The following is a 24,549-nucleotide window of genomic DNA, read 5'->3' on the forward strand; positions in this document are numbered from 1 at the left end:
CAAGCAGCAGCTGATAGATGATGTGACGATAAATATAAAAAGAAAAAAAATTTCGACGTTTAATTAATATGTAACACAACAGCTACGCTACGACGTTTGATTAAAATTCCAAATTTCCAAATTGTGGTGTGTTTGTGTGCTCGCAAATAAGCAGACTGTGCGTTCAGCCACAGTCCAGCAAGGGCAAGTTCAACCAAATTTGTTGTTTTGTTCCAATCAAAAAAAGTAAAAAAGCCCCAACGAGTGAAAGTTTTCTCGTCTTTGTTTTGTAATTGTAATTGTTTTTTTTTCTTGGCTACCATTTTCGAGCCCATATTCACACGGTATGAGCGCTACTCGTGGTTGACATCAATTTTGCTCACTTATTGTCAGTTTTGTTATACATGTATACATCTGTATATAAAAAAAATATATATACAAAAATCGCGTCGTATCCCCTGAATTGGCCTTGTATTATTTGCGCCAGGTACCATCAATAAGACAGAAGAAGAACATAGAACAGAAAAAACTCGCGCGAAACTATTTACATCGAACATATACCCAAACCCTACCACCCTCCTCTCCCACAAACACGTTGCAAACAAGTGCAGGCAGCCCAGCAAAATGAAGGCTGTTTGTGACGAGTGGAGAAAGAGAGAAGAAAAGAGTTCGAATATTGAATACCCTATTTTAAACTTAATATGACTTTTAAAGCAGATGTATGCTAAATTCACTAAATTCACATTCAATCTAAAAAACCCTTATTATGAACAAAAATTATAATTACCCTAAAAAATAATCAAATCATCTAGCGAATTATTAATATCTAGTCTTATATCTCGTTAGGAGGGGGATTGGGGATTGGGGATTGAGGATTGTGTGTTCAAGGTCATTTTGTAAGCACAACTGAAGCACATTATATACTGACATACACAAATTTGCTTGTTATATATAATTTTAATATCTAATTTACAAAACAGTTGGCCGTCCAAGTCGAAAGTTTTGTCGAGTCGAGTGAAGCCTTTGCGGTGGAAAAGTGGAAGTCCGTAATACGTCGGGAGCCAGAGCTTAAAGCCAATTTGTTTGTCGTTGTCGCCGCAAAAGATGTGCGATACCAGCGACAAGGCACAGAAATGGAAATGTGAAATTTGCACCTATGAGAATTATCCATCGTCCCTAAAATGCACAATGTGCCAGGCATCCAAGCCGTTGCTGAACGAGGATATTTTTCGGTAAAACGTGTGATATATTTAAGCGATTGGTAAATAATGAATTTTTCATTCGTTGGAACAGTCTCAGTCCAGCACAGACAATACATGACAACTGCAACAACGCCGAGGAGGCGGCAGCTGGTCTGCCTGTCGAGCCCACATCCACATGCTTTGCACGTCAATCAGCGCAGCCCCAGCCGCAGCAGACGCGGCACAGCAACGTAGCTGATAGTGAGAAATGGGCTTGCAAAGTGTGCACCTATTTAAATTGGCCGCGCAGTCTGCGCTGTGTGCAATGCTGCACGAAACGTGGAGCTGCGGATAAAGAGACCAACGAGGCCGGCGAAGCACTGCAAGCTTTACGTATTAGCGGGTCCGATACGGAGCTCAACGCCACGGAACATGGAAGCAGGCTAATTGGCGCTGTTGCTTCCAATTCAAATCGACGTAATGGCAGTCCCAGCTTGGAGCAGCAGCAAATCTGCAGTAATTCAACGCTTCTCAATAATATAGCCAATACATCTCAGAGCCACCAACAGCAGCAGCAGCCACAGTTAACAAACCAACAGCAATTGCAGCAGCAGCACCAGAATTTGTCAACGCAGCAGAAGCTGTGCCACGTAGCCAAATGGGCGTGCAATGTGAGCAATTATAAGTCATTTTATGTATCAGTTTATCTAACAATTTCATGTATCCTTAACAGTCCTGCACATACGAGAACTGGCCCAAGAGTCTCAAGTGCTCCATGTGTGGAAAAGCGCGCGAATTGAGCAACTCTGGCTCACAGTCCGATTTGCATGCGTGTGCTAGCAATTCCGGCAGCAACAAGCAGCTAAATCAGCAGGAGGAACAGCAACAGCTGCAGCAGATAAACACGGACACCGTCAGTGTTAACAATTCGTTCAATAAGAAGCATATTTACCAACTAGGTGAGTAGTAAATCATTTATCCATTCTATATAATGTATTTCTGTCTAATTATGTATGTGGTCTTCTTTTAAACAGGTTCTTCGGAAACTATCAACAACTGTGATACGCTACAAGAGCGCCAGGAGCGGCGTCAGCGTCAGATCAGGCGGCAGGTCGATTGGCAGTGGCTTAATGCCTGCCTTGGCGTTGTAGAGAACAATTACAGCGCTGTGGAGGCGTATCTCTCGTGTGGTGGCAATCCGGCTCGTTCATTGACCAGCAATGAAATAGCCGCCTTGAATCGTAATTCGGCTTTTGATGTGGGTCACACACTCATCCATCTAGCCATACGTTTCCATCGCGAGGAAATGCTGCCGATGCTCTTGGCACAGATCTCTGGCTCTGGGCCGGGTATTAAGCGTGTACCGTCATATGTGGCACCCGATCTGGCAGCGGATATACGTCGCCACTTCTCGAATACGCTGCGCATACGTAAATCTGGCCTACCCTGCCATTATGTTCAGAAACATGCTACATTCGCGCTGCCCTCAGAGATTGAAGAGCTGCCCATACCTATACAGGAGCAGCTTTACGATGAGCTGCTCGATCGTGATGCACAGAAACAGTTAGAGGTGCCGCCGCCGGCACTCAACTGGTCTTTGGAGATTACAGCAAGGCTGAGCTCACGTCTCTTGGTGCTTTGGAATCGCAGTGCTGGGGATTGCCTACTCGACTCAGCAATGCAGGCCACTTGGGGGGTCTTTGATCGCGACAACATTCTTAGGCGCGCGCTGGCTGACACTTTGCATCAGTGTGGACACGTGTAAGTGGGTCTAATAGCAGCTCGTAGTGAATTCCCTCATAGTTTGATGTATATTCCATAGTTTCTTTACCCGCTGGAAGGAATATGAAATGCTGCAGGCATCAATGCTGCATTTCACTCTAGAGGACTCACAGTGGGAAGAGGATTGGAGCACGCTGCTGTCCTTGGCCAGCCAACCGGGCTCTTCATTGGAGCAATTGCATATATTTGCCTTGGCCCACATATTAAGACGTCCAATCATTGTGTACGGCGTTAAATACGTGAAGAGTTTTCGCGGCGAGGACATTGGCTATGCTCGTTTTGAAGGTACGTTTGGCATGCAAAGTAAGGAAGCTCTAGTCGAGAGTGTCGACTACGAGATCCATGATATGCATGCATTTGTTAAAGCACAAGTCTCTAGTGTTAGAAATACGTCTTTTACAAATATGTGGGTGAGGGGGTAGGTATAGGGGTGGGGGTAAACTTTAGCAAAAATCGAAATTGTATAAAGTGCATATAAGTATACATTTAAAATTTTGAGACTTTAGCTTTAAAGTTGTAGGAGATATAATTTTATAACTGATTTTCGATAAGGTTTTTATCGAAAAAAATATCAGGAGTAGTTATCGATTTTTAAAGCAAAACTCCATATTCGCGTGGTAGACACGGAAATAAAAAAAAAAATTGAAGTCCCTAGCTCTTATATCTTCTGAAATCGAACATACGGACAGACTGATGGACGGACAAACAGACAGACGGACAGGGGGAAAATCGACTCGGCTCGTCGCCTTGATCAAGAATATATAAACTATGTGGGGTCTTCCACGCCTCCTTCTGCCTGTTACATACATTTCAACAAAACAATAAAGAAAGCTTTAGTCGAGACTGCCCGACTACTATGTATATCCCCTGAACCCTTCAAGCAACTGATATTTCAATAGTTACTCACACATGCACACACACACGCTCACTCACAGCCATACGCACGGACGCATAAACACGCATTGACTGCAGTGGTGGCTTACTATGGGAAGTTAATTGTTTAATAGCTTTTCTTGTGTATGGACTATCATGAAACATTCAGATTATGAATGTAACATAGATATGCATGTATTTGCCAAAGCACAAGTCTTTAGTAGTTGGAATACGCCTTTTACAAATGTGAGGGTGAGGGGGTGAATTAGGAGAGGGGGGTACATTTTGACAAAAAACGGAATTGTATAAAATGCATACATATAAAATTTGGAGACTAGCTTTAAAGATGTAGGAGATATAATTTTAAAACTGATTTTCGATAATGCTTTTAATCGATAACAAAATAACGAGGCAAATTATAGATATTTAAAACAAAACTCGATATGCGCGTGGTATACACGGACCTAGAAAAAACAAAATTTCAAGTCTTTAGCTCTTATATCTTCTGAGATCGACGCGTTCAAGCATACGGACAGACGGACGGACGGACAGGGCTAAATCGACTCAGCTCGTCGCCCTGATCAAGAATATATATAGTTTATGGAGCTGCCACGCCTTCTTCTGCTGTTACATACATTTCAAGAAACCCATTATACCCTGATTTCCCATTTTCAATGGGTTCAGGGTATAAAAATGAAATAGGACTGTCAACAAGCATCTACTAATATGATGTCATTAAGTGCATATTTGCTTAATTAGACGAAATTCGTCCGTACCTATATTTTTAACTGTCGTAGATTGTTAATAGCAGTCGAGTATTATTTTCTATTCATATATATTTGTTTCTAGGTGTATATCTACCTTTATTCTGGGAACAAAACTTTTGTACAAAATCGCCCATTGCACTGGGCTATACACGCGGTCACTTTAGCGCTCTGGTCCCAATGGAGCCGTTCTCTCGCATCGATGGACGTCGGGATGATGTCGAGGATGTTACTTATCTGCCCCTAATGGACTGTGAACTGAAGCTGTTGCCCATACACTTTCTTACACAAGCGGAAGTGAGTGCTAATCAACAGAAGATCAAATCTATATGAAAGATTTCACTGTTGTTCGCTTACAGGTGGGAAATGAGGAAGCAATGATGCGCCAATGGTTGGATGTGTGTGTCACCGATGGAGGACTACTGGTGGCACAACAAAAGTTATCTAAACGACCGCTGCTGGTGGCACAAATGCTGGAGGAATGGCTGAATCATTATAGGCGCATTGCGTGAGTCCGCCAAATTCAATGATATCTTATTGATTATATTTATATATAAATATATATTTAAATAGTTTGATTTATTGATTTGACTTGTAGACAAGTGATAACTGCACCCTTTGTGCGTCGGCCGCAGATAAGCCACTATTCGAGTGATGGTGATTCGGATGAGGAATAACGGCGACAAAGGTCAAAGGTCTTCTTTAATTGAAATTTCACGCATGGTTAATGGATTGGAAATTAATTGGTTATGAAAGCCCATACATATACAGTGAAAAAAAAGAAAAAAAAATATATTAAAAAAAGTTATATATATTTTGATTTGGTTGCAGGCAACAATTGTTCTCGACCGATTCTATGCACGTGCAATTAGCAAACGTGGGTGTATATTTATATGAATATATACATACTAGTTAAGCTGTAGTTGCAGGCAAACTAAACTTCAACAGCAATGTAATAAAAATACATTGAACTATACGTATATATATTCAAACATACAAATATATATATAGTTATATATGTATATATATTTATCTGCACACATATTTCCACATTAACTTCAGTGGATTTTAGTCAAATTTATTCGCGTAATTCGGATTTGGAGACAGGCTAACAGATATTGTCAACATTATAAAGCAAAAAGAGAAAACAAAATTATATTTCAATATTATAAAGTAGTTTAAATTACTTTAAAAGGAGAATCTTTTAGAAATGCGAATGGAAATCGAGAAATGAGAAATATTGAAGAAACATGAGTAAATTATATATGTATGTATATGATTCTTATAATTAACTAAGTATGTATGTACTTTTAAACTATGCAAAATCTCGATGTACTATTAAATTTTAACTTGTGAAAGATTGCACCGGATTGGGTGAATATGAATTATGAATTTTATTCTAATTGTAAAAGTTTTGTTAGTAATGTTATTATTATTATTATTATTACCATTATTATTATAATGTTTAAGAAAGCTTATTGTGCAAATGTACACGCAAAACGCATTAAAAAAAATATCAAAACAAATTTTCCGCCTTTTCTATCGATAGGTGATTATCGATAGTCTAATTGGTTTGCTCATCTCTACTTGTATCTGAGATATTCTCTCATTGCAGCTCATTTAAAAGATAGTCGTTTTGTTGCTGCCGTCGTCGTCGCTTGGTGCTGTTTGTTGCTGCGCGGGGTTTTTTTTTGGAATAGCTTAAATTGGAATTTATATTTGTTAAGCAACTGTAGTAAGAAGCATACAAGAAAAGCCAAAAACAATTTGATTTCACTGTGATTTTCTTGGATTTTGGGACATAAATATAATTTTGTGAATGCAGAAAGCCGAATGCGCATCGAATTTGCGTCAAACACATACATACATACACACATACACGCAGAGCCCCAGCCACCTACAATTGATACATAAATACACGTGAATTGCGAATGCATACGGAAAAGATACAAATAGAAAAAAATCTAACAGAGGAAAAAATTTTTTAGTGAAGTGAAGTGAAGGGGCTGGCTAAATTAGTAGTGGTGACCTGTGCACCTATACCATTCTTATTGTTGCTTTCTACTCGTGCGTGTGTTTGTGTGTGTTACCCTCCCCCCTATTGCAGGCGCTAGAGTGAAGAGCATAGCAGTATCTCTCGCAATGGGTAAGTTGTTTGTAGTAGTAGTGCCGACACTGAATACGGTTGACTATATATGTACGTCTGATGTGTGTGTGTGTGAGCGAACGAAATTGTGCAAAGCCGAAGACCATGAGTGTCAGTAAAAGAGGGTGGCCAGGGCCACTCTCTTTCGCGCGCGGTCTCTCTCTCTCTCTGTCCTTCTGTCTCTCTATTGCTCTATCTAGTACTCTTTGTGTTGGCTCTCATATTTTCGAATGTATGTATGTGCACATGTGTACATATAGATTTAGTTGATGGTATTAACGCATTAGTATCGTATTATGGCACGGTATAAGGAAACCAGTAAAATTTCGCTAAGTGTGTGCATGTGTGTATGTGCGTGCAATTGTTAATCAATACTGGCCAGCTGGTTAGGCCCATCGACTGAGAGCGCAGTACTAAAAGACCGTACTCTGATACTCACACACACACATATGATTGCTTTTCATCGTCCACTCCCCATTTTGGTTCTCAGCTGCGATGACGTCAGTGTGGTTGTAAGAACGAGTTTTTTGGTTAAGTACCTTCCTATTAACTAACCCACCGTATCCCACGACAGGGCCCCAAATTGGCGGCCGTATAAGCGAATCAGATTTAAAATGCAACTACAATTACACACGTTACCGTTAGGGTGTCGTCATCGTGAATACCTGTTAATTTACCGTTCGTCTCGCTCCCTGGGAACTAAACGCAGCTGGGAATCCATTGGAAACCTAAGTCGTTCGCTGTAATTGCATAGCCCTCCTGCAGTTGCTTTTTTGTCTTTATTTTTCTTGTGCTTCTGCTGTTGCTTCTGCTTCTACTTTTCCTACAGTTGTTTATGATTAATTGCTTTAGCTCGTCGTCCGGTGCTCTGGCCCTAATTAAGTTCATGTGCTTAGCCCTCGGCTCTCAGTTTTTGGACTGCGCCAGCGAACACTTGTAGTTGTGTGCGTGCTTAAAGTGCCTAATTGACTTGGGCAGCCGTCCATCGCTCCACCCTACCCATGGCCCAATATGGAGACAAGTCCATAATGTGCAGTGCTCGTTTCTCGTTCAACGATCTCAACGCAAAAGGCTTAACAATAGTCAGAGGCAACAGCAGCACTAGAATTACTAAAATTGCCCGACCGGTAGATACCCAGCAGCAATAAACTAGGGGTATCTATCTATTTATATGCAATAATATAACTCTTCAATAGCTAGTAATAAATTATTAACGAACTTAAACGTCACGTTCTATAAACTATTGATGATATTGACAATGATATACTTTCAGCTGCAACACAACTACCTGATTGCGATGCTTACAATGCTTGCAGGGTATAACAACAACAGCAAATTCTCAACATGAATTCATGTGCAGAGCATTGACTTCGTATTGGGCCTCGTTTTTGGCTGTGCTTTTTGATGTTCGTTGTGGTTTTTTATTCGGTTTCCTTTTTATTTTTGTTTTGTTTCTGTTTCATGTTTACCCCGTTGCGCTCATAGCACAAATGAAAATGAAAGGGGCGAGATGAGTTGCAACTGCCACAGTACCCTCCCCAAACCAACGCAGTCGCCTCTTTACTTTGTGGCACTTTTCTCATTTACTTGGTCGTTGATTTGTTCACGTCGTGCACTCGCCTGCATCTCATTTGCTCGCCCCCTTTGGCTGGGACGGGTTATATAGGTCAGAGCACTTGCATGAGAAAGTGGAGACGTCCTCTGCGTCGCGACGTCTGTTCGACTAATTGAATGCTATTTTCGTAGACGCAGCGTCATCATCAGCTCTCGCATTCACGTACTTCGTTGCGCTGTGCTTTTCTTTTTACGTCTAATAAGCATACAGGAAACACTCTTACCGCGGACGCAAACAACCAAAAATATGAGCCGCTAAAGTGGCCGCTGTGAAGAGTGTGCGACTAACAATTACTCTATTTTAAACTACGAGCTACTTTCTTATCTTCGGCTACATTTTAAAATTTTCAGTTTAGTGGAATTTTCAAGAGTTTGAGTTCGAATGGATAAATGTATCTCCGATCTCACAGTTTAAAATTACTTATTTATTCCACAAAATGAAAAAGAAACCTTATTTCTTCATTATATTATTCTGTATTCAACCATATCCTGTATTTTCATTCTTCTGTGTTTCATGACAGATTATGTATACGCCAGGTTAAGCTCATAAAAAAACACTTGCCAAACAATTTCGATTTGATGAGTAATTCGTTAAATATACACATTTATAAATATATATTTGTGTGCGTATGTGTATATGTATTTGATTATGTTATGGATATTTACCATAAATATAAATACGAATACATTTGGTATTCGTATGAGTGTATGAGTATGACACGCCCACGTCATTCATTTTGGTTGCTTCTCCAATGTTACATTTTTTTGTTCTCTTCACAATATACTATGTTGTCAGAATGTTTGCTGTCATTCGAATGTGGCCTAGCTTTCAAATGCCTTGTCTCGGCGTTATCCTGTCAAGGATCTGACGCGCATTTCACTCACGAGCTCGGGCAGGGCCAAGGACAGAGGCAATGCGTGCTCCGATTGACTGTACTTGCTGTTGGCATTGGCATTTTCAGGGTCGTCGTGCAGATCTTATACCCTGTATTCACAAGTGAATATAGCTATTTGGTTCTCAACATAAACGACGTTGACATGTCTCAAGATAGAGTGCAGTCAAATTTGGAAATTCACAAAAATCAATATTTACATTTCTGCTACCTTTTAACTCACAATAAAACATGCTCTCTTTTTCTCTCTGTCTCTCTCTCTTTCTCTCTCTCTCTATCTCATCGTCTCTCAGGTGGTGCAAACAGAGTATTGCGCTGTCGATGACGTCTTGCTGCAGGTTTTCGACGAAGTTAGAGACTTTGAATGTTTCGGTAAAGTAGGGCGCGGCTTAAATTAATTAAATATTTGGCCTGCAGTTGACCTCTCTGCCAGCCAGACAATTTAACCTTGGTTGAGTCCCTCTCTTACGCCTCCGTTATTGTTGTTTTTCTTTTTTATTTCATTTTTTGTTTAGCGTTACTCAAATTCAAATTCGATGCCGAACGCTATTCTTTCTCATAACCAGTTTGTGAGGTTATGTCAATGTTTTTTTGTGGCACAACTCCAATTCGTGGTAGGTCGCCGACTCTCTGACGACGAGGATGACATCATCCCAGAGCGGAGGCACTAAAATCGCTATCGCAATTACAATAAACATGTTCTCCAACTATATAGTCGGGGACCCGTCGACCACAGCGAAGCTGATCTGCCATGAAAACTACAAATTTTCATAGCGAAAAACTCATTGAAAATAATTTTGAGTTGTGGCCATGTATTTAACATGGATCTGTTAATGGAATAGGCGGACGGAGGAAAGCCGTTGATAAACAAAATGCCAAATTAAATGTGCGAAACGCTGAAAAATGTCTGTGATTGCATAATAAACGAGCGACAAAAAAAAGTTTAATTGAAACGAAATACACGTATGCGTAATGTGTGTGATTGAGTGTGTGAGTATATATGTGTGTGTATGTGTGTGTGTATGTGTGTGTGTGTGTGTGTGTGTGTGTGTGTGTGTGTGTGTGTGTGTGTGTGTGTGTGTGCGTGGCGGGACTGTGTTGTTTTCTGTGTGTGTTTCTGTCTGCGTTAGCTGCTGGCTTCATTCATACGGGCATACGTCACCGTTATAATGCGACGAGCTAACGGCATTGTTGCTTCTGCTTCTGCTGTCATTTGTTACCCGGCGCATTGCTTATCAATAAATTCTATTTTGTCGGCAGAATGAGAAAGAAAAGAAAAAATGATAAAGAAGAAGCGCCACAAATGAAAACTCCAAAGGAAACAAAAAACTAAACCCAAAAAGTAAAGATCATTAAAAAAGTCTACAGCAATTTTGAAGAATATACCCAAAATTTATGAGAAATTACTAAAAATATGGGCTCGACTAGCAAGTACCCTGTAGTCACTAGACAGCAGTTATGCCTCTATTGTTACTTTTATTTGTATGTTTGTATTTATACTCAGTCAGATACTGCGCGCTTCCATGGAAGTTGTAAATTGGCTAAAAGTTTAAAATGTTCTCATATATTATATTTGAGTGCGGTGTTTCCTTTTTTTTATCTCTTAACAGAATCGACGCTTTGTTTAGTTTGGTTTCGTTTTGAGCTGGCGACCTGTTTAGGCCCTGTTTCTTCTCACCCTCTTCCCCCCAAAATGCTACGGAAGACCGTCTTTCCATAGAAAATAGATAGAAAAAAACCCTTAGCTCTCGGAAGAACATCTGCTGCATTTTGTATGAGTTTGTTATGAGACTATTTCTTTATTAGTCATTAGGTCGATAATCTTTCGGCCTGAAAAAGCGTAGCAAAAGTATCAAGAAACAAAAATTAGTAAGCTTTAATAAATGTAGTTTTTATATTATTTAAATATAGTGTGCTATATCTTTATTTTATTTCCTTCTTTTATTTATATATCTCACTAATTCAAAAAATGTCTTTCGCACGCGATTTTTACCATTCCTTATGGTCTTTTCCTCTCACTCTTTCAATCTCGTTCTCTCACTGTCTGTCCCCCTGATTATGAGTTATATTTCTTGATAGACATCAGTTAAGCTTTGCCTCCCAATATTTCTTTCATTTCCTCTTTCTCTCTCTCTCTCTCTCTCTCTCTCGCTTTTTTCTCTCACTATTCGCCATCACTTATCACTTATCAATGAATCTGCTTGCTTTATCTGTTTTCTTTTACCTCTTATCATTACACCCCAGTGTCACCTTGTTGACTCTCTATCTACAAGTCTGTGTATGTATATAAGTTATAAGTGTTTATCGTATATAAGGCAACCACTGAGAAATTTCACCTTTTCTTCCCCACTTGTGCACACAAAGAACAGATAAAGAGAATAGGCACTTGAATTTATAAGGTATATACATACATATATATGCTACATAAGACATTTCGATATACTGAGACATGTTGCTAATTAATAGCTAGTAAATGCTTTACAACTTTTTCAGCTTACTTAAAATGTTCAGTTTATTTCAACACATAATGATAATTTTATCATTATCTATTGTCCTATATGGAAAAATCACGTTTTAGTCAAACAAAGCCGATATATTTAGACTTGCTCTGTAGGATATAAAAAGTTTTTCACGGAAACTATTTGAAAATTCTTAGTGTGGTCGGCTGTAACGATTTGATTTTCCCGTGCTGCTATGTATACTACAACTTAACTTCAAATAGAAAATCATAGTTGAAAGTATTTCCTGAAGCTATTCGAAAGGGAAACCCTGTTAGGTATTGCGTTGAGAGTGTTCTTACTAAATGTCTATTAAATGCTTTGCCCTTGGCCTTATCTATGATAAGATTAATTGCATATGACTAATGTGCGTACGTACTCACATATCTGTGTGTGTGGGCAAGTGTGCCTAGACTTATATTATATACATATACATAAATAGAAACATAAATATATTTATTATACACAGACGAACTGTCAATTAAGCTACATATATACACGATTCCTTCATACAGCTATATATTCGAGATTTTTGAATACGACACGTTGAACTGCGCTCAGACTAATGTCGGGCAAAACGGCACAAGGTTGGGGCATTATCACATCACATGCATATGACATCAGCGTACAACTTTGCGAATACGTAATCTGTGCCACATTATGAATACGTAAACGTTGAACGAATTCCAGCTCTAACCTCCCCCTCTCTCTATCTTTCTCTCTCTGGCAGGTAAACAAAAAATCTATTGTGCGAAATGCACAAAAAAGTGCTCTGGAGAGGTTCTGCGTGTGGCTGACAATCATTTCCACAAGGCGTGCTTCCAATGCTGTCAGTGTAAAAAGTCCTTAGCCACCGGCGGCTTCTTCACCAAGGATGGCTCCTACTATTGTATACCGGACTACCAACGGCTATATGGCACCAAATGTGCCACCTGCCAGCTGTATGTGGAGGGCGAGGTGGTCAGTACCATGGGCAAGACGTACCACCAGAAGTGCTTCACTTGCTCCAAGTGCACCCAACCATTCAAGTCCGGCAGCAAGGTGACCAACACCGGCAAGGAGGTGCTCTGCGAGCAGTGCGTGACGGGTGGTGCGCCTGCCTCGCCGGTGCGTAATGCAGGCGTACAATCGCCTGCACCGCCGGCAGAAAGTCCTACACGTGCCACCGCGCAGCAGACAACTAGCGGCATTTTGTCCCATAAGGCGCATCTGAAGGAGGACTATGATCCCAATGATTGTGCCGGTTGCGGGGAGCTGTTGAAGGAGGGCCAGGCTCTAGTGGCCCTGGATAGGCAATGGCATGTATGGTGTTTCTGCTGCAAGTCCTGCAATGCAGTTCTAAATGGCGAGTATATGGGTAAGGATGCGGTTCCCTACTGCGAGAAGTGCTACCAGAAGAGCTTTGGCGTCAAGTGCGCCTACTGCAATCGGTTCATCAGTGGCAAGGTGCTCCAAGCTGGCGACAACCACCACTTCCATCCAACCTGTGCCCGCTGCACCAAGTGTGGCGATCCTTTCGGCGATGGCGAGGAAATGTACCTGCAGGGCAGTGCCATTTGGCATCCACGCTGTGGTCCCGGCCCCTCCGAGTCCGGCATTATACTCAACGGTGCTGGTGGTGGCGTTGTCGGTGGTAGGCCAGGCACCACCTCGGTCACAGGCGGCGTCTCCAATGGCAACTTTACAGACACCGAATGCGATCGCATGAGCTCGAGCGCGCTCAGCGACATGGTAGGTGGAGACAAAATAAGTGCGGGTTGGGTGGGCCTCAATTACTGCACCAAGAAGCACTGCAGCTGCCATCCAGATCCTCCTCCTGCTCCTGCTACAGCTGCAACTACTAATATGAATGCCTAGCTATCTTACACTCGTGCGCACAGAGAAAAATCCAAAAGTTAAATTTTAAAGCGAACTAGAACTGTGTTTACTCACATTATTTTGCTTTATGAGAGGACTATTTTGCTGAACGTAGACACATACACGCATAGACATGTACACATTAACACACGCACCCGTTACCGACACAGAGAACACACCTGCCTTTTGCACCTATTTTGCAATTTATTTTGAGTTTGTACTATGATTTGATTTTGTTTTTTTACTGCTTTTCATTTTATTTCTTTCCACCTATTTTCGAGCTTGCCTTTTGATTTATTATCGTTCGTTTTGCAGTACATCCGTTCCAGAACACCGAGTTTTAATGGTTCACTTTATTCCTCTAGCCGCAAGGTTTGTTGTATAATTTTATTATAATTTCCTTTTTTTTTACATTTATTTATTCGTTTTTATATCTACATAAGCTTATCCAAAAACCCCATGCACCTCACGCTAGTGTCTGGCATATAGCCAATAGATCCTATATATAAATATATATACCAATATACCTATATTGCAGCACTATCGCACTGTCAGTCCGGGGCTGATTCTGCGCGAGTATGGTCGACCGATCGGAGAGGATATATCGCGCATCTACACCTATAGCTATCTGACCGATGCGCCCCACTATTTGCGCAAGCCAATCGATCCTTATGACAAAACACCGCTGTCGCCTCATTTCCATAGACCCACCTCCTATGCGACGACCAGCAACGCCGGGTCCGTGGCCGGCAGTCGTCCACCATCGCGTCCACATTCGCGAACGCGCAGCGCCATGAAGGTCCTAGTGGATGCCATACGGTCAGAGACGCCACGCCCTAAAAGTCCCGGTATGAACAACGAGGAGCCCATTGAGCTGTCGCATTACCCAGCTGCCAAGAAGCCACCACCGGGCGAACAGCCCAAAATAGAAAGAGACGATTTCCCAGCTCCTCCATACCCCTATACGGATCCGGAGCGCAGGCGACGCTACAGTGACACCTACAAGGGTGTACCCGTCTCCGATGACGACGACGAGGAGAACGAGAATGGCAAGCGTACCAATGGAAAGGTCAAGAATGACGAGGAGCAAACGTAAGTTGACTTATAGAGAAGAAGAATAACGAATCGACAGGGTATTATTAGAGCACCTACGACTACGCGCTCTAGTCGTAGGTGCTCTAAAACTGACTCTTAATGCAATTCTTAATAGTCGCCTGCAACGAGAGGCTGAGCAGTTGGAGAAGCTCAAATCTGGCATAGGCTCGGCTATTGCCAAGGACCTGAAGGAGCATGCCAAGTACAGGAAATGGAAGCAAAATAACCTGGATCCGCGCAATGCGTCGCGAACTCCTTCAGCCTCGAAGGAACCGCTGTACAAGTTGAGGTATTAACTCAGGCATAAACAACAAGACAAGCAAATTTTCTCAAGCTGGTTTCGTTCATAGATACGAATCGCCCATTGGCGCCTCGCCGTCACGCAATCTGGATCATCAAAAGCCCTTTTGTGAGGACGAGATGTTCGATCGATCCACTAGCTATCGTGGCTCACTGGGAAAATCGTTGGGCAATGCGCCCAGCTACAATGGTAAACATAAGATATGTGCTAGTCAAGGCTAGAGACCCCCGAGGGTGGCTGTCGGATAGAACCGACTGTGTAATGCTCGTTCACGATTAAAAATGTAGTTAGTTGTATCAGGTAAAATAGGATCTTAGACGAATGTACGCACAAGCGTAAAGGCAAAAAAAAAAAAAAAATTTTAGAGTTTGAACGAGTATATACAAACAAAATATAATTTTTCTTTTGATCCTCAGTTCGCTTTAGTTTTAGGTAGTTTTGGCCTCTCTTAAGGCGTAGGTACGGAGACAGACGACAATCTCATTAAATAGTCTGAATATGCATAGTCCATATGCAGGTCTGTATTGATTCAACGTGTCTTAGACCTGGCTTTGCAGTCCCAATTTGTCAATGTTAGTTATAGTAGCTTGGCACAGGCGCGTCCTCATTAAGTTTGTCAATTCGTATTATATGTATGTGCAACAATTACGTTTATAGCCATACATTCCTATCGCTCGCCGCCGAAGCCCGGATACGGATTCAAAACAACAACCTTGCCGCCATACATACGCAACGGCTACAGCTCCGTAAGTGCTGAGACTCAGTTACCCGTTGTTGCTGTTCCTTGGTGACCGGTCAATTGACTTGTAGTTAACATTATCTGCATATGTGTATCTATAGCATCTTAAGTAACATTTAACATCTTCTTAACCTCTTGGTCATTCACTAAAAGAATACAATCATTTGTCTCTTTCGGCTGCTCCTGCTGCTGCTGCTCCAACTCCAACTGTGTTTTTCGGCTCGGTCCCTTGGATGTAACTCAAACTCACTAACTTGAAATCTCAACTGGTTGGTCTGCTGCTTCCTTGTGCTGTGCCTCTAACATTTTCTTTCCAACTATTTATGTGTGTTTGCCTATGCTATATGTTTGCCATACCTGCCAACATTCTGTAATTCACTAACTACAATTATGTGGTGACATATATCATGAATACATTTTCAATCAACGACATCATTCCACACATATCTACAACTTACATCAATCAATCACACTGCATTTATTCAATCACACACCCATACATCATATACAAACTCGGCTCAGTGGTGAGCGCGCTGCGTCACGTACCGAAACCCGGATACGGATTGGCTCCACGCTCTCACACATTCAGCTCAACAACATCTGCCGCAGCCACGATGCATGGTGCCACTGTAAGAATGCTTGAGTTGATTTTCCGTTTTCATTTCATTTGCACTTTCTTGGAATGCCTAAGCTGTTCTTTGTATTTAGTTGTTAAACTTTTAACACACACACAACAATTACACCCATATATTATGTAGATCTGTTTCAATTGATTTTTGATTTGTTATTATTTGATTGGTTTTGGCATGCTTTCACCTTTATGATGTACATTAAAGTAATCAATTGCACATTTCCCTATTCCATGTAGGACTTTTCCTATGGAGGCCTGGGAGACAAAACTCACAGCACAGACCTGAGCTGCGGCAAATCAGAGGGTAAGTTTCGGCAACTGAGTCGTTTAGTGGTTGATTGACTGACTGCTGTTAACTTCTAACACAACCCAAATAGTAAGCGAGGGGAGACTAAACTGTTCAGAGAAGCTACATTATTGTTAATAACTAAAAACTAGTGCTGCTTTGAGCTCGACAGTGAATGATTAATAGACTGATCGCTGATAAGTTCCGCTTGTGAATTTTTTGATGCACGACTATATTGATAATGATTGACTGTTAATCAATCTATTGTGTACAGTGTTGGAGGTATCTATATCTAAAAAGTTATTCTTTGCAGCATCGGTGGACTCAATCACGGAGGGCGACAGGCGCGCTCTTATGGGCGGCGATTTGCCAGCTTCGAGCACCTACTCGGGCGCCTTGTCCTACCACTACCCGCAAGCGGGGCTCATACGACGCAGCCTCCCCAATATGGCGCACTCGATGCTCGTGCACGAGCCAGCTAAGATCTATCCGTATCACATATTGCTTATAACGAATTATCGTCTGCCATCGGACGTAGATCGCTGCAACCTGGAGGTAAGCCTTGCCAAATAAAAGTAATTGTTCATATACAAATTTCCATTTTTATTGCAGCGTCATTTGTCGGACATCGAATTCGAGCATATTTTGCAGTGCACACGATCGGAGTTCTATAGGTTGCCGCAGTGGAGGCGCAATGAACTGAAACGACGCGTGAAGCTCTTCTAAATAGCTGGCTGCATCCTCGAGAGCAGCTGCTTGTGACGAAACCAAAACAATTACCTAAATATTTTGAGTGGTTCTTAACTACATATTAAAAGAGGCCCCCAAACCGTAAACAACAGAAAAACTATGCTAATTTCACAGCCAGTTTTCGAAACACGCTTTAAACAAATAGTTGACAAATGAGGAAGATGAAAAAACGTATATAGAAGAGATAGAGATAGTTACATTTGAAGTATGGACTGCCCAGCTGGCAGCTCCAATTTATTTTTTTAAGCATTAGTTGCGCTGATAACTATTTAAATTCTATAAGAAACCAAACAAGAAACGTCGGCTCGCCGACCAGCAAGTACCACAGCAGAGTATAATCTAAGCATTTAACATTTAAGATTGCCATCAGAGTCCGATATTGTAAAAGGCTTTAACGCATCCTCCCTCCGTTCAGGCGGTACTAATGGCGATCTGCGGGTATGCAAATTTCAATTAGTTAATCGGCCAGTCAAAGCTTTTTTTATATAAACAAAATACAACGGCTAATGGAGAATCGCATAAAAGAATGAAATAAATGTACCTACTACTTACACAGAAAGGAAAAAAGTAAAACAAACAAATCGCACAGAAATTGATTCTGAATTAGATGCGATGTGCAAAGCAGCTAAACACACTTGCAACATTTATTTATTAATATATATTTTATTTATTAAAATCAAATATATTAAAAATTAAAAATCAGGACAAATCGAAAGCAACGTGTTTTCTTCTTATACATACAAAATAAATAAATTCGCGTGAGTGGAATGTTTATACAAATAAAAATAAACATAAATAATTGTGCTAAGTGTCACAGTTTTGTTTTCCCGAGAGATTTTATATTCTTTTTTATATTGATGTTATTCCTTATATATCCCACTAATTCTGCTTTTGCAGAGCACCGTCTGTCTTTAAATTATATGTTAACTGAGTCTTCATCACTGTCAGTGTGCTGCCAATGATTTGCTTGTGATATATTTGTCGTGTTACAAAACCAAGATCGTCGTAGAAGTCTCGTTCGCTTTCTTGCCATTCGGATATGGTGCATTCCAGCGAAGCGTAACCGCCGTTAATGCAGTTCTTCGAGACCAAATTTATCATGGGCTCCATGATTTTTTGATGCGGATAGTGTTTGGCAATCGCAAAACGGTATATCCAGGCGGCATTGTAGACAGCATGATGATTCTTAACGCTTACAGTGGCTACAATTCGCCGCCGAAACTTGTTTAAATAGTTTTCATCATATGGTGGCCTATCCATAAAAATCTGATAGCTAGCCTCGTTTGGTGCACAACGAAAGATGAATGGTTCGTAACACTCAGCTACCAGTGATTGTGAGGGCTTCACCTGAGCAATGTAAGCAATTAGAATTATTGGCACTACTGAGAAACTTAGTTACCCTCATTAGTTCCACTGCCTTGGCATAAAAGGAAAAGTAGGTGCTGGTGAAGAGAAAAAACACACAGCCGGGTATGGTTAGCACACAGAAGAGCAGCGGCACACCCAGGAATATGAAAAACACGGCCCAAGTGATGACTATAAATTGCAGTGTAATCTGAAATAATGATGACCCTATATAAGTGTCAAATGCATCATGTGGTATGAGGGAGAGGCACGCAACAGATGCAGCGACTATTGAGCATCGATAAGTCACGCATTAGTCGGCGGCTTACCTCACGAAAGCAGAGCGTAAAGAAAGACTTTAAGGAGAATGACATGATGTAATCTCGCACCAGCTCCTGGCACTTGAGCTCATCATCTTCCCGATAGTTCCGTATTACAATAAATGGTTGCATTTTTTATCACTTTAATTTTTTTCTTCTTGAATTTAAACGAAATCAAAATAAAAACACTACAAAGCAGTGCGACCGTAAACTAATTTCCATAAAATACTAGTAGGGCAAGTACCTCAACAAGTCTATAATTGGTATGCGATTTATCGAAGATTAATCGATATACTAGTATTTAATATCCTCGAAAATAGTAACAAAAAATTAAAAATTTCTTTATTCAGATTTTGTTTAACAAATAACATTCATTATCACCTATATATTTAATATAAATTTAAAAATACTGTCAGCTATTGTTAAAAAGCCGTGGCCAAAATTTTTTCTAGAAAAAAGAACATTCACATATCCTTGTATTTTTTTAAATTTATCTTAGCAAGAAGCCCTATCATTTATTTTAAACCTATTCCGTATGTACCTCAGCCGGGTATTAATTTCTTAGCATAACCATCTTTTGATACTTGCTTGAGTCTTTCAAGTAAAATATTTTGAAACTCCAAAATGGCTTCAAAATTATTGAGCGCTTAATACTAATCATACTTAAAATGAGTTCATAATGGTGCTACGTGTATATACGTTTACATACATATATAGAAAAATTTATATTTCTGAATCTAACGGTTAAAAACAAAAATAATTTTTCGATTGCTTACTTATCGACGGAAATTATTAATCGAAGCTTCTCTATTTGATAGAATATTTGCATATGCGAGATTCGGTCACACTGATTAATGGCCACCAATACGTTTGCCGCATTAGCGATTGTGATCTGAAATTAATAATCACTTAGCTCGCCATCTATCCTGATTCTGTGAAAATGGAAGACGGTCACATGAGAGAAAAATGTGAAACTTTAGGACATGCAACTGAAAATCTACAACGTCAATTCATTTGCGGTGTAATCGAAGGATTTTACGGCCGACCATGGACGACCGAACAACGAAAAGATTTGTTTCGCAAATTAAAAAAGCTGGGAATGGACTCGTATATGTACGCACCGAAAGATGATTATAAGCATCGTGCGTACTGGCGTGAGCTCTACACCGTCGAAGAGGCTGATCATCTATCAAGTATTTATTTGCGCTATTTCCAACAATTGCTTGCGGCTTGTTATTCAAAGACAAATGTATTATTTATTTTATATATTAGGTCTGATTACAGCTGCTAGGGAAGCGGGTATTGTGTTCTACTACGCTTTATCGCCGGGTTTGGATATGACGTACAGCAGCCAGAAAGAAATTGCGACGTTGAAGCGCAAGCTAGATCAGGTATCACAGTTTGGCTGTGATGGCTATGCTCTTCTCTTCGATGACATTGAATCAGAGCTGTCCAAAGCTGATAAAGAGGTATTCCAGACGTTCGCCAATGCTCAGGTCTCGGTGACCAATGAGATATTCACGCATTTAGGTAGCCCCAAATTCCTTTTCTGCCCGACTCAGTATTGTGCATCGCGTGCCGTGCCCACTGTTGTCGATTCGGAATACTTGAATACGCTCGGCTCTAAGCTTAACAATGAGATTGATATTCTCTGGACGGGCGACAAGGTGATATCAAAGGTTATTACGATTGAGTCGATACGGGAGATAACCGAGGTACTGCGGCGTCCGCCTGTCATTTGGGATAATCTGCATGCGAACGATTACGACCAAAAACGTGTCTTCCTAGGCCCATACACCGGTCGTTCGCCAGAGCTTATTCCTTATTTGCGAGGTATTATGACTAATCCCAATTGCGAGTTCTATGGAAATTTCATAGCAGTGCATACGTTGGCCTTCTGGTCGCGCTGCAGCATGGACTCAAAGATGAATAGCTCATTGAGCGCTGATATAAAGCTGGAGACTGAAAATGAAGACGATTTACCAGTGGAGTGTCTGTCAAAGAACGTATACCACCCGCGCTTGGCTCTTAAGTAATGCAACTTTTGTAACTACATAATGTTTAGTAGCTCATGATTATGTTTAACCCCATAGAAACGCCATCAATGATTGGTTGCCGGAGTTCTTTGTGGAGAAGGAAGCCTGGGGACCGATTGCTAAGCCTCAGCCGCAAGTTGAGATGGTTATGCCCATAATACCTATAATACCCTCTATCAATACCTGCATGACACTCACGACAACAACAACAACATCTACAAATTCCCGCACAGTGCCCGAGGTGAATACCACCCAGCTTCAGGCTCTAGCGGATGTGTGCAGCACAGTGAGCTCCACTCTGACTCCAATTTCCAATCCGGTGATGAACTCTTTAGTATCACCAACAAAAGTTGTAACCAATGATGAGATTATAAATCCCATACCTACAACCGTTGCATCCAATATTGAACTGCCTAAGAAGATACCCATATCGATTGTGCCAGCCCCCATAATGGAAACTAAGAGCGTTGAGGAGACTATCAAGTTGACCTGTGAGATTTTCGAGCCTCTAGTAGAAACCAATAAGGATGAAACAGTGGAAAAGCGGGAACAGGTTGTTAATTTGAGTGTGGACCCGATGCTGGACGAGCAAAGTTTGAGCCCAGGCATCAACGAACCGATGGAGTGCAGCAGCAGCGTCAACTCGCAAATTTCGCCAAAGGAGGCCAGTAAGTTGGTAACCGATGACGTAATCATGGAGGAATCTGCCAATGATATGAATGTAGGTGAACTGTAATACCAAACCAATATTTTACACCAAATTACATTGGTTTTTTTTGTAGAGCATGAACGTAGAAAGCCCTTCATCTTCACCACAATCTAGTGCCGAAATGCAGGAGCCGGGAGAATTCGAAGATTTATTAGTCAAGTAAGGTCTCTAGCTAATTTTAGCTACAACATTTTCACATATATTCATTCTTTTGTAGAACGACTGCGGATCGAAAAAAGATAACTTTAGATGATTTAAACTTTCTCTGTGATCTATTCTTTTTACCCTTTGAGCATGGCAGTCGTGGCCTGAAGCTGCTAACCGAATTCCAATGGCTTAAAGTCAATGCAAATGTGCTGCTCCAGGATCGTATCGTTGATCCAGATGCGACAAAGGCCGTCAAGCCAGAGGTTAGCGAATGGTTGCAACGTGCCGAACTCTTCGGAAAAATATGTGGCGGTGTCCAGGAACTGCTACTCAAAATTGCCTACTGTGAGAATAAGGAGATCTGCCATGACTTGTATTCGTATGTATGGGATATTTCTGGTGCGGTCTCGCTGCTCAATGGCTATGTCAAGTGGCTGGCCTTGGGTAAATTTCCACCGAACATGGCCACTTACACGGAAGGCAGCTACACATGTGAGTAAGATCATATTCTCTTTGCATATATAAACCATCTTTCTTGGGTTTCAGGGTTCAGTAAAGGCTGGAAGGAGGCCTTCATGTCTGGTGAGCAGGAGCCTTGGGTATTTCGCGGTGGCCTTACAGCGGACTTGCAGCGATTGATGCCCGTCGATTCCGGCAATGATTTGTTCGTATACAAGTTGCCCGAACAGCCAACGGCCAATTATTACCTCTTAAGACCATATCAGAGCTCGGATGAATCGGACGTTAATAGGATCTGTACACGTACTTATTTGCAATGGCAAAGCGAGCCGGATGGAGACGAGATATTGATGCCCGCGCAGTTGGTCGACATTGTGGCAGATGTATTGGTGGGCGCACATTTAGTTCTACATCCGGAATTGTGCTTGGTAGCCTACGATAAGAGTGACTCGATTGTTGGCTATGCGTGTGCTGCCCTGGATGTTAATGTCTTTATGCGGAACACGGAAATTTGTTGGTTTACAGAGCTGCGTGAAAAGTATCCCAAAGATTTGCTAGATGTTATAGGTAATGGCAGCAGTAGCAAGTCTCAAAAGGTTATTGCGCGCTTTGTTGAAAGCGTGCACAGCAAGGTGGATGAGGCTTGTCCACCTGAAGTGTGTGCCTCATTTCCAGCTGTAATATGCACAGCCACCTTGCGGGAGGCGGAGCAGCATGATAATGGAATTACTAAGCGTATGCTGACCGTATTGCTAGCCGCGCTCCGTGCCAACGGCTGCTTTGGCGTACACGCCCGAGTGCCGGAGCACGATAGAGAGCAGTTAAATTTCTACACAAAAATTGGATTCATTGAGATCTACCGCGATGATGGCAAGAAGAACATATATTTGGGGCGACGTTTCTAGCAGGCAAGACTGAGCTCTTGGCTACTTGAACACTACCTTCATCATTGATATTGCTTCTTCTACATCTGGTCCATGTGGTTTCCTAAGTACATGTTTAAGATTTTATTTAATTGACTTTGTATGTGCATTAATCGTTCTTAATCTATTTACCTTTTTGTACTCTCGTGAAACCTCTTCTTACACAATCCTAGTATTTAACCAATTGGAGATCGATTCATGCGTATGCCGACTGCTCCATTCTCTAGCATTTAATTTAAGTATACGCAATAAAAATTGACAAAATAAACAAATAAAATCAACTTAGTTTATTCTGCTTGTTAAGGTCGTAGAACCAAACCGTGTTGACCCCCTCCTCGATGACACGAGTCGGCTGCAGCTGTGGAAGTGGAAAACGACACGCTATAATCTTCGCATTGTGTGGACATTCTGAAATCAATTTGTGTTCTAGATCCTGCATCATTTGCTCCACTCCAAAGATTATCACATAGTTGTAATCTTTGATGTTGAACTTCCACAGATCGCGGCGAAAGAAGCTAGTTTGCTGGCCAACACCATGACGAATTGCAGCCAACCGGGAATAGTAGATCAACCATGGATTTAACTCCACGCCATCTGCTTTCAATCCTTGGGCATGTTGAGCCGCAGCTGGAGGAGATTACATAACTGTTTACATCGGTGCGTAAATCACTATTCAAATTTAGCTCACCCACAACGATGCGTCCATCTCCTGAGCCAATATCCAGCAGCTTGCCATTGGCATTCCTAGGTAGGAAACGTAAAACATTTTGTATTTGTTCCGTTGTCGCTGGCACAAAGGGCAAACAGAACTTGCGAAAAGCGGGCGCCACAAATGAGGCACACACAATGGACAGTCCAATTCCTATACCACCAGTAAGGCCTATCAGGAGTTTACCCCCCGTTGAAATACTCTGTTTTTTAACTGATTTGTGCACGTTTTCATTTAGAATTTCCATTGTAAATCAATTTTAAATAGGCGGATCTTGCAAAGCTGGCAACAACAAAAAACAGCTGATTACAAGCGCTCAGGGTTGACATACAAATCAAAATAAATTAAACCAATTTGAAATTTTAATTGCGAAGTAAATATTCTCAGCTGTTAACATTACACCAATTTATAAATATAATTGTGAAACAAAATTGCGTTCATCAACAAATTATCACTAACATTTTATCGACATTGCCAGGGCTGACAGGCTTCTCGTATAGATCAGAGTTGTGT

At 41.2% G+C, this 24,549-nt stretch overlaps 5 protein-coding genes across 17 annotated transcripts; 3 read left to right on the top strand and 2 right to left on the bottom strand.

Moving 5' to 3' along the window:
- Positions 1–22: 22 nt before the first annotated feature.
- Positions 23–6,729, top strand: trbd (ubiquitin thioesterase trabid). Of its 7 annotated transcripts, none has more exons than XM_089476278.1 (9): positions 23–323; positions 960–1,211; positions 1,273–1,831; positions 1,894–2,119; positions 2,195–2,921; positions 2,983–3,227; positions 4,665–4,876; positions 4,939–5,087; positions 5,178–6,729. In XM_089476278.1, the coding sequence occupies exons 2-9, from the start codon at positions 1,084–1,086 to the stop codon at positions 5,254–5,256; spliced, it is 2,325 nt and encodes a 774-aa protein (XP_089332404.1). In that variant the 5' UTR covers positions 23–323; positions 960–1,083; the 3' UTR covers positions 5,257–6,729. The 7 variants fall into 7 exon arrangements, with proteins under 7 accessions (XP_089332404.1, XP_089332405.1, XP_089332406.1 ...); XM_089476279.1 differs by having other exon boundaries at positions 23–274; XM_089476280.1 differs by having other exon boundaries at positions 23–225.
- Positions 6,589–18,104, top strand: Unc-115a (actin binding LIM protein Uncoordinated 115a). Of its 7 annotated transcripts, none has more exons than XM_018013832.2 (10): positions 6,589–6,725; positions 12,461–13,461; positions 13,903–13,959; positions 14,126–14,679; positions 14,798–14,971; positions 15,033–15,172; positions 16,245–16,351; positions 16,591–16,657; positions 16,953–17,194; positions 17,252–18,104. In XM_018013832.2, exons 1-10 carry the CDS (start codon positions 6,722–6,724, stop codon positions 17,363–17,365), a joined length of 2,460 nt encoding a protein of 819 aa, XP_017869321.1. In that variant the 5' UTR covers positions 6,589–6,721; the 3' UTR covers positions 17,366–18,104. The 7 variants fall into 7 exon arrangements, 6 of the variants coding, with proteins under 6 accessions (XP_017869321.1, XP_017869302.1, XP_089332399.1 ...); XM_018013813.2 differs by lacking the exon at positions 6,589–6,725 and adding an exon at positions 12,164–12,317; XM_018013822.2 differs by lacking the exons at positions 6,589–6,725; positions 16,245–16,351 and adding exons at positions 12,165–12,317; positions 15,641–15,729.
- LOC108618094 (uncharacterized) lies at positions 18,033–19,293 on the bottom strand. The gene is made up of 3 exons (XM_018014003.2): positions 19,063–19,293; positions 18,789–18,944; positions 18,033–18,736 (listed from the first exon to the last, which is right to left on the bottom strand). The coding sequence occupies exons 1-3, from the start codon at positions 19,183–19,185 to the stop codon at positions 18,269–18,271; spliced, it is 747 nt and encodes a 248-aa protein (XP_017869492.1). The 5' UTR covers positions 19,186–19,293; the 3' UTR covers positions 18,033–18,268.
- A 585-nt stretch (positions 19,294–19,878) lies between these two features.
- Oga (O-GlcNAcase) lies at positions 19,879–23,604 on the top strand. Its single transcript, XM_018000194.2, has 6 exons — positions 19,879–20,246; positions 20,326–21,085; positions 21,147–21,810; positions 21,872–21,957; positions 22,016–22,437; positions 22,492–23,604. Exons 1-6 carry the CDS (start codon positions 19,994–19,996, stop codon positions 23,307–23,309), a joined length of 3,003 nt encoding a protein of 1,000 aa, XP_017855683.1. The 5' UTR covers positions 19,879–19,993; the 3' UTR covers positions 23,310–23,604.
- On the bottom strand, positions 23,600–24,524 carry LOC108608694 (ATP synthase subunit C lysine N-methyltransferase). The gene is made up of 2 exons (XM_018000195.2): positions 24,016–24,524; positions 23,600–23,954 (listed from the first exon to the last, which is right to left on the bottom strand). Exons 1-2 carry the CDS (start codon positions 24,281–24,283, stop codon positions 23,605–23,607), a joined length of 618 nt encoding a protein of 205 aa, XP_017855684.1. The 5' UTR covers positions 24,284–24,524; the 3' UTR covers positions 23,600–23,604.
- Between the last annotated feature and the right edge of the window lie 25 nt (positions 24,525–24,549).

This window comes from Drosophila arizonae, chromosome 2 (assembly GCF_054131065.1).
Source record: "Drosophila arizonae isolate 15081-1271.41 chromosome 2, UAZ_ARI_1.0, whole genome shotgun sequence".
NCBI classification, from domain to species: domain Eukaryota; kingdom Metazoa; phylum Arthropoda; class Insecta; order Diptera; family Drosophilidae; genus Drosophila; species Drosophila arizonae.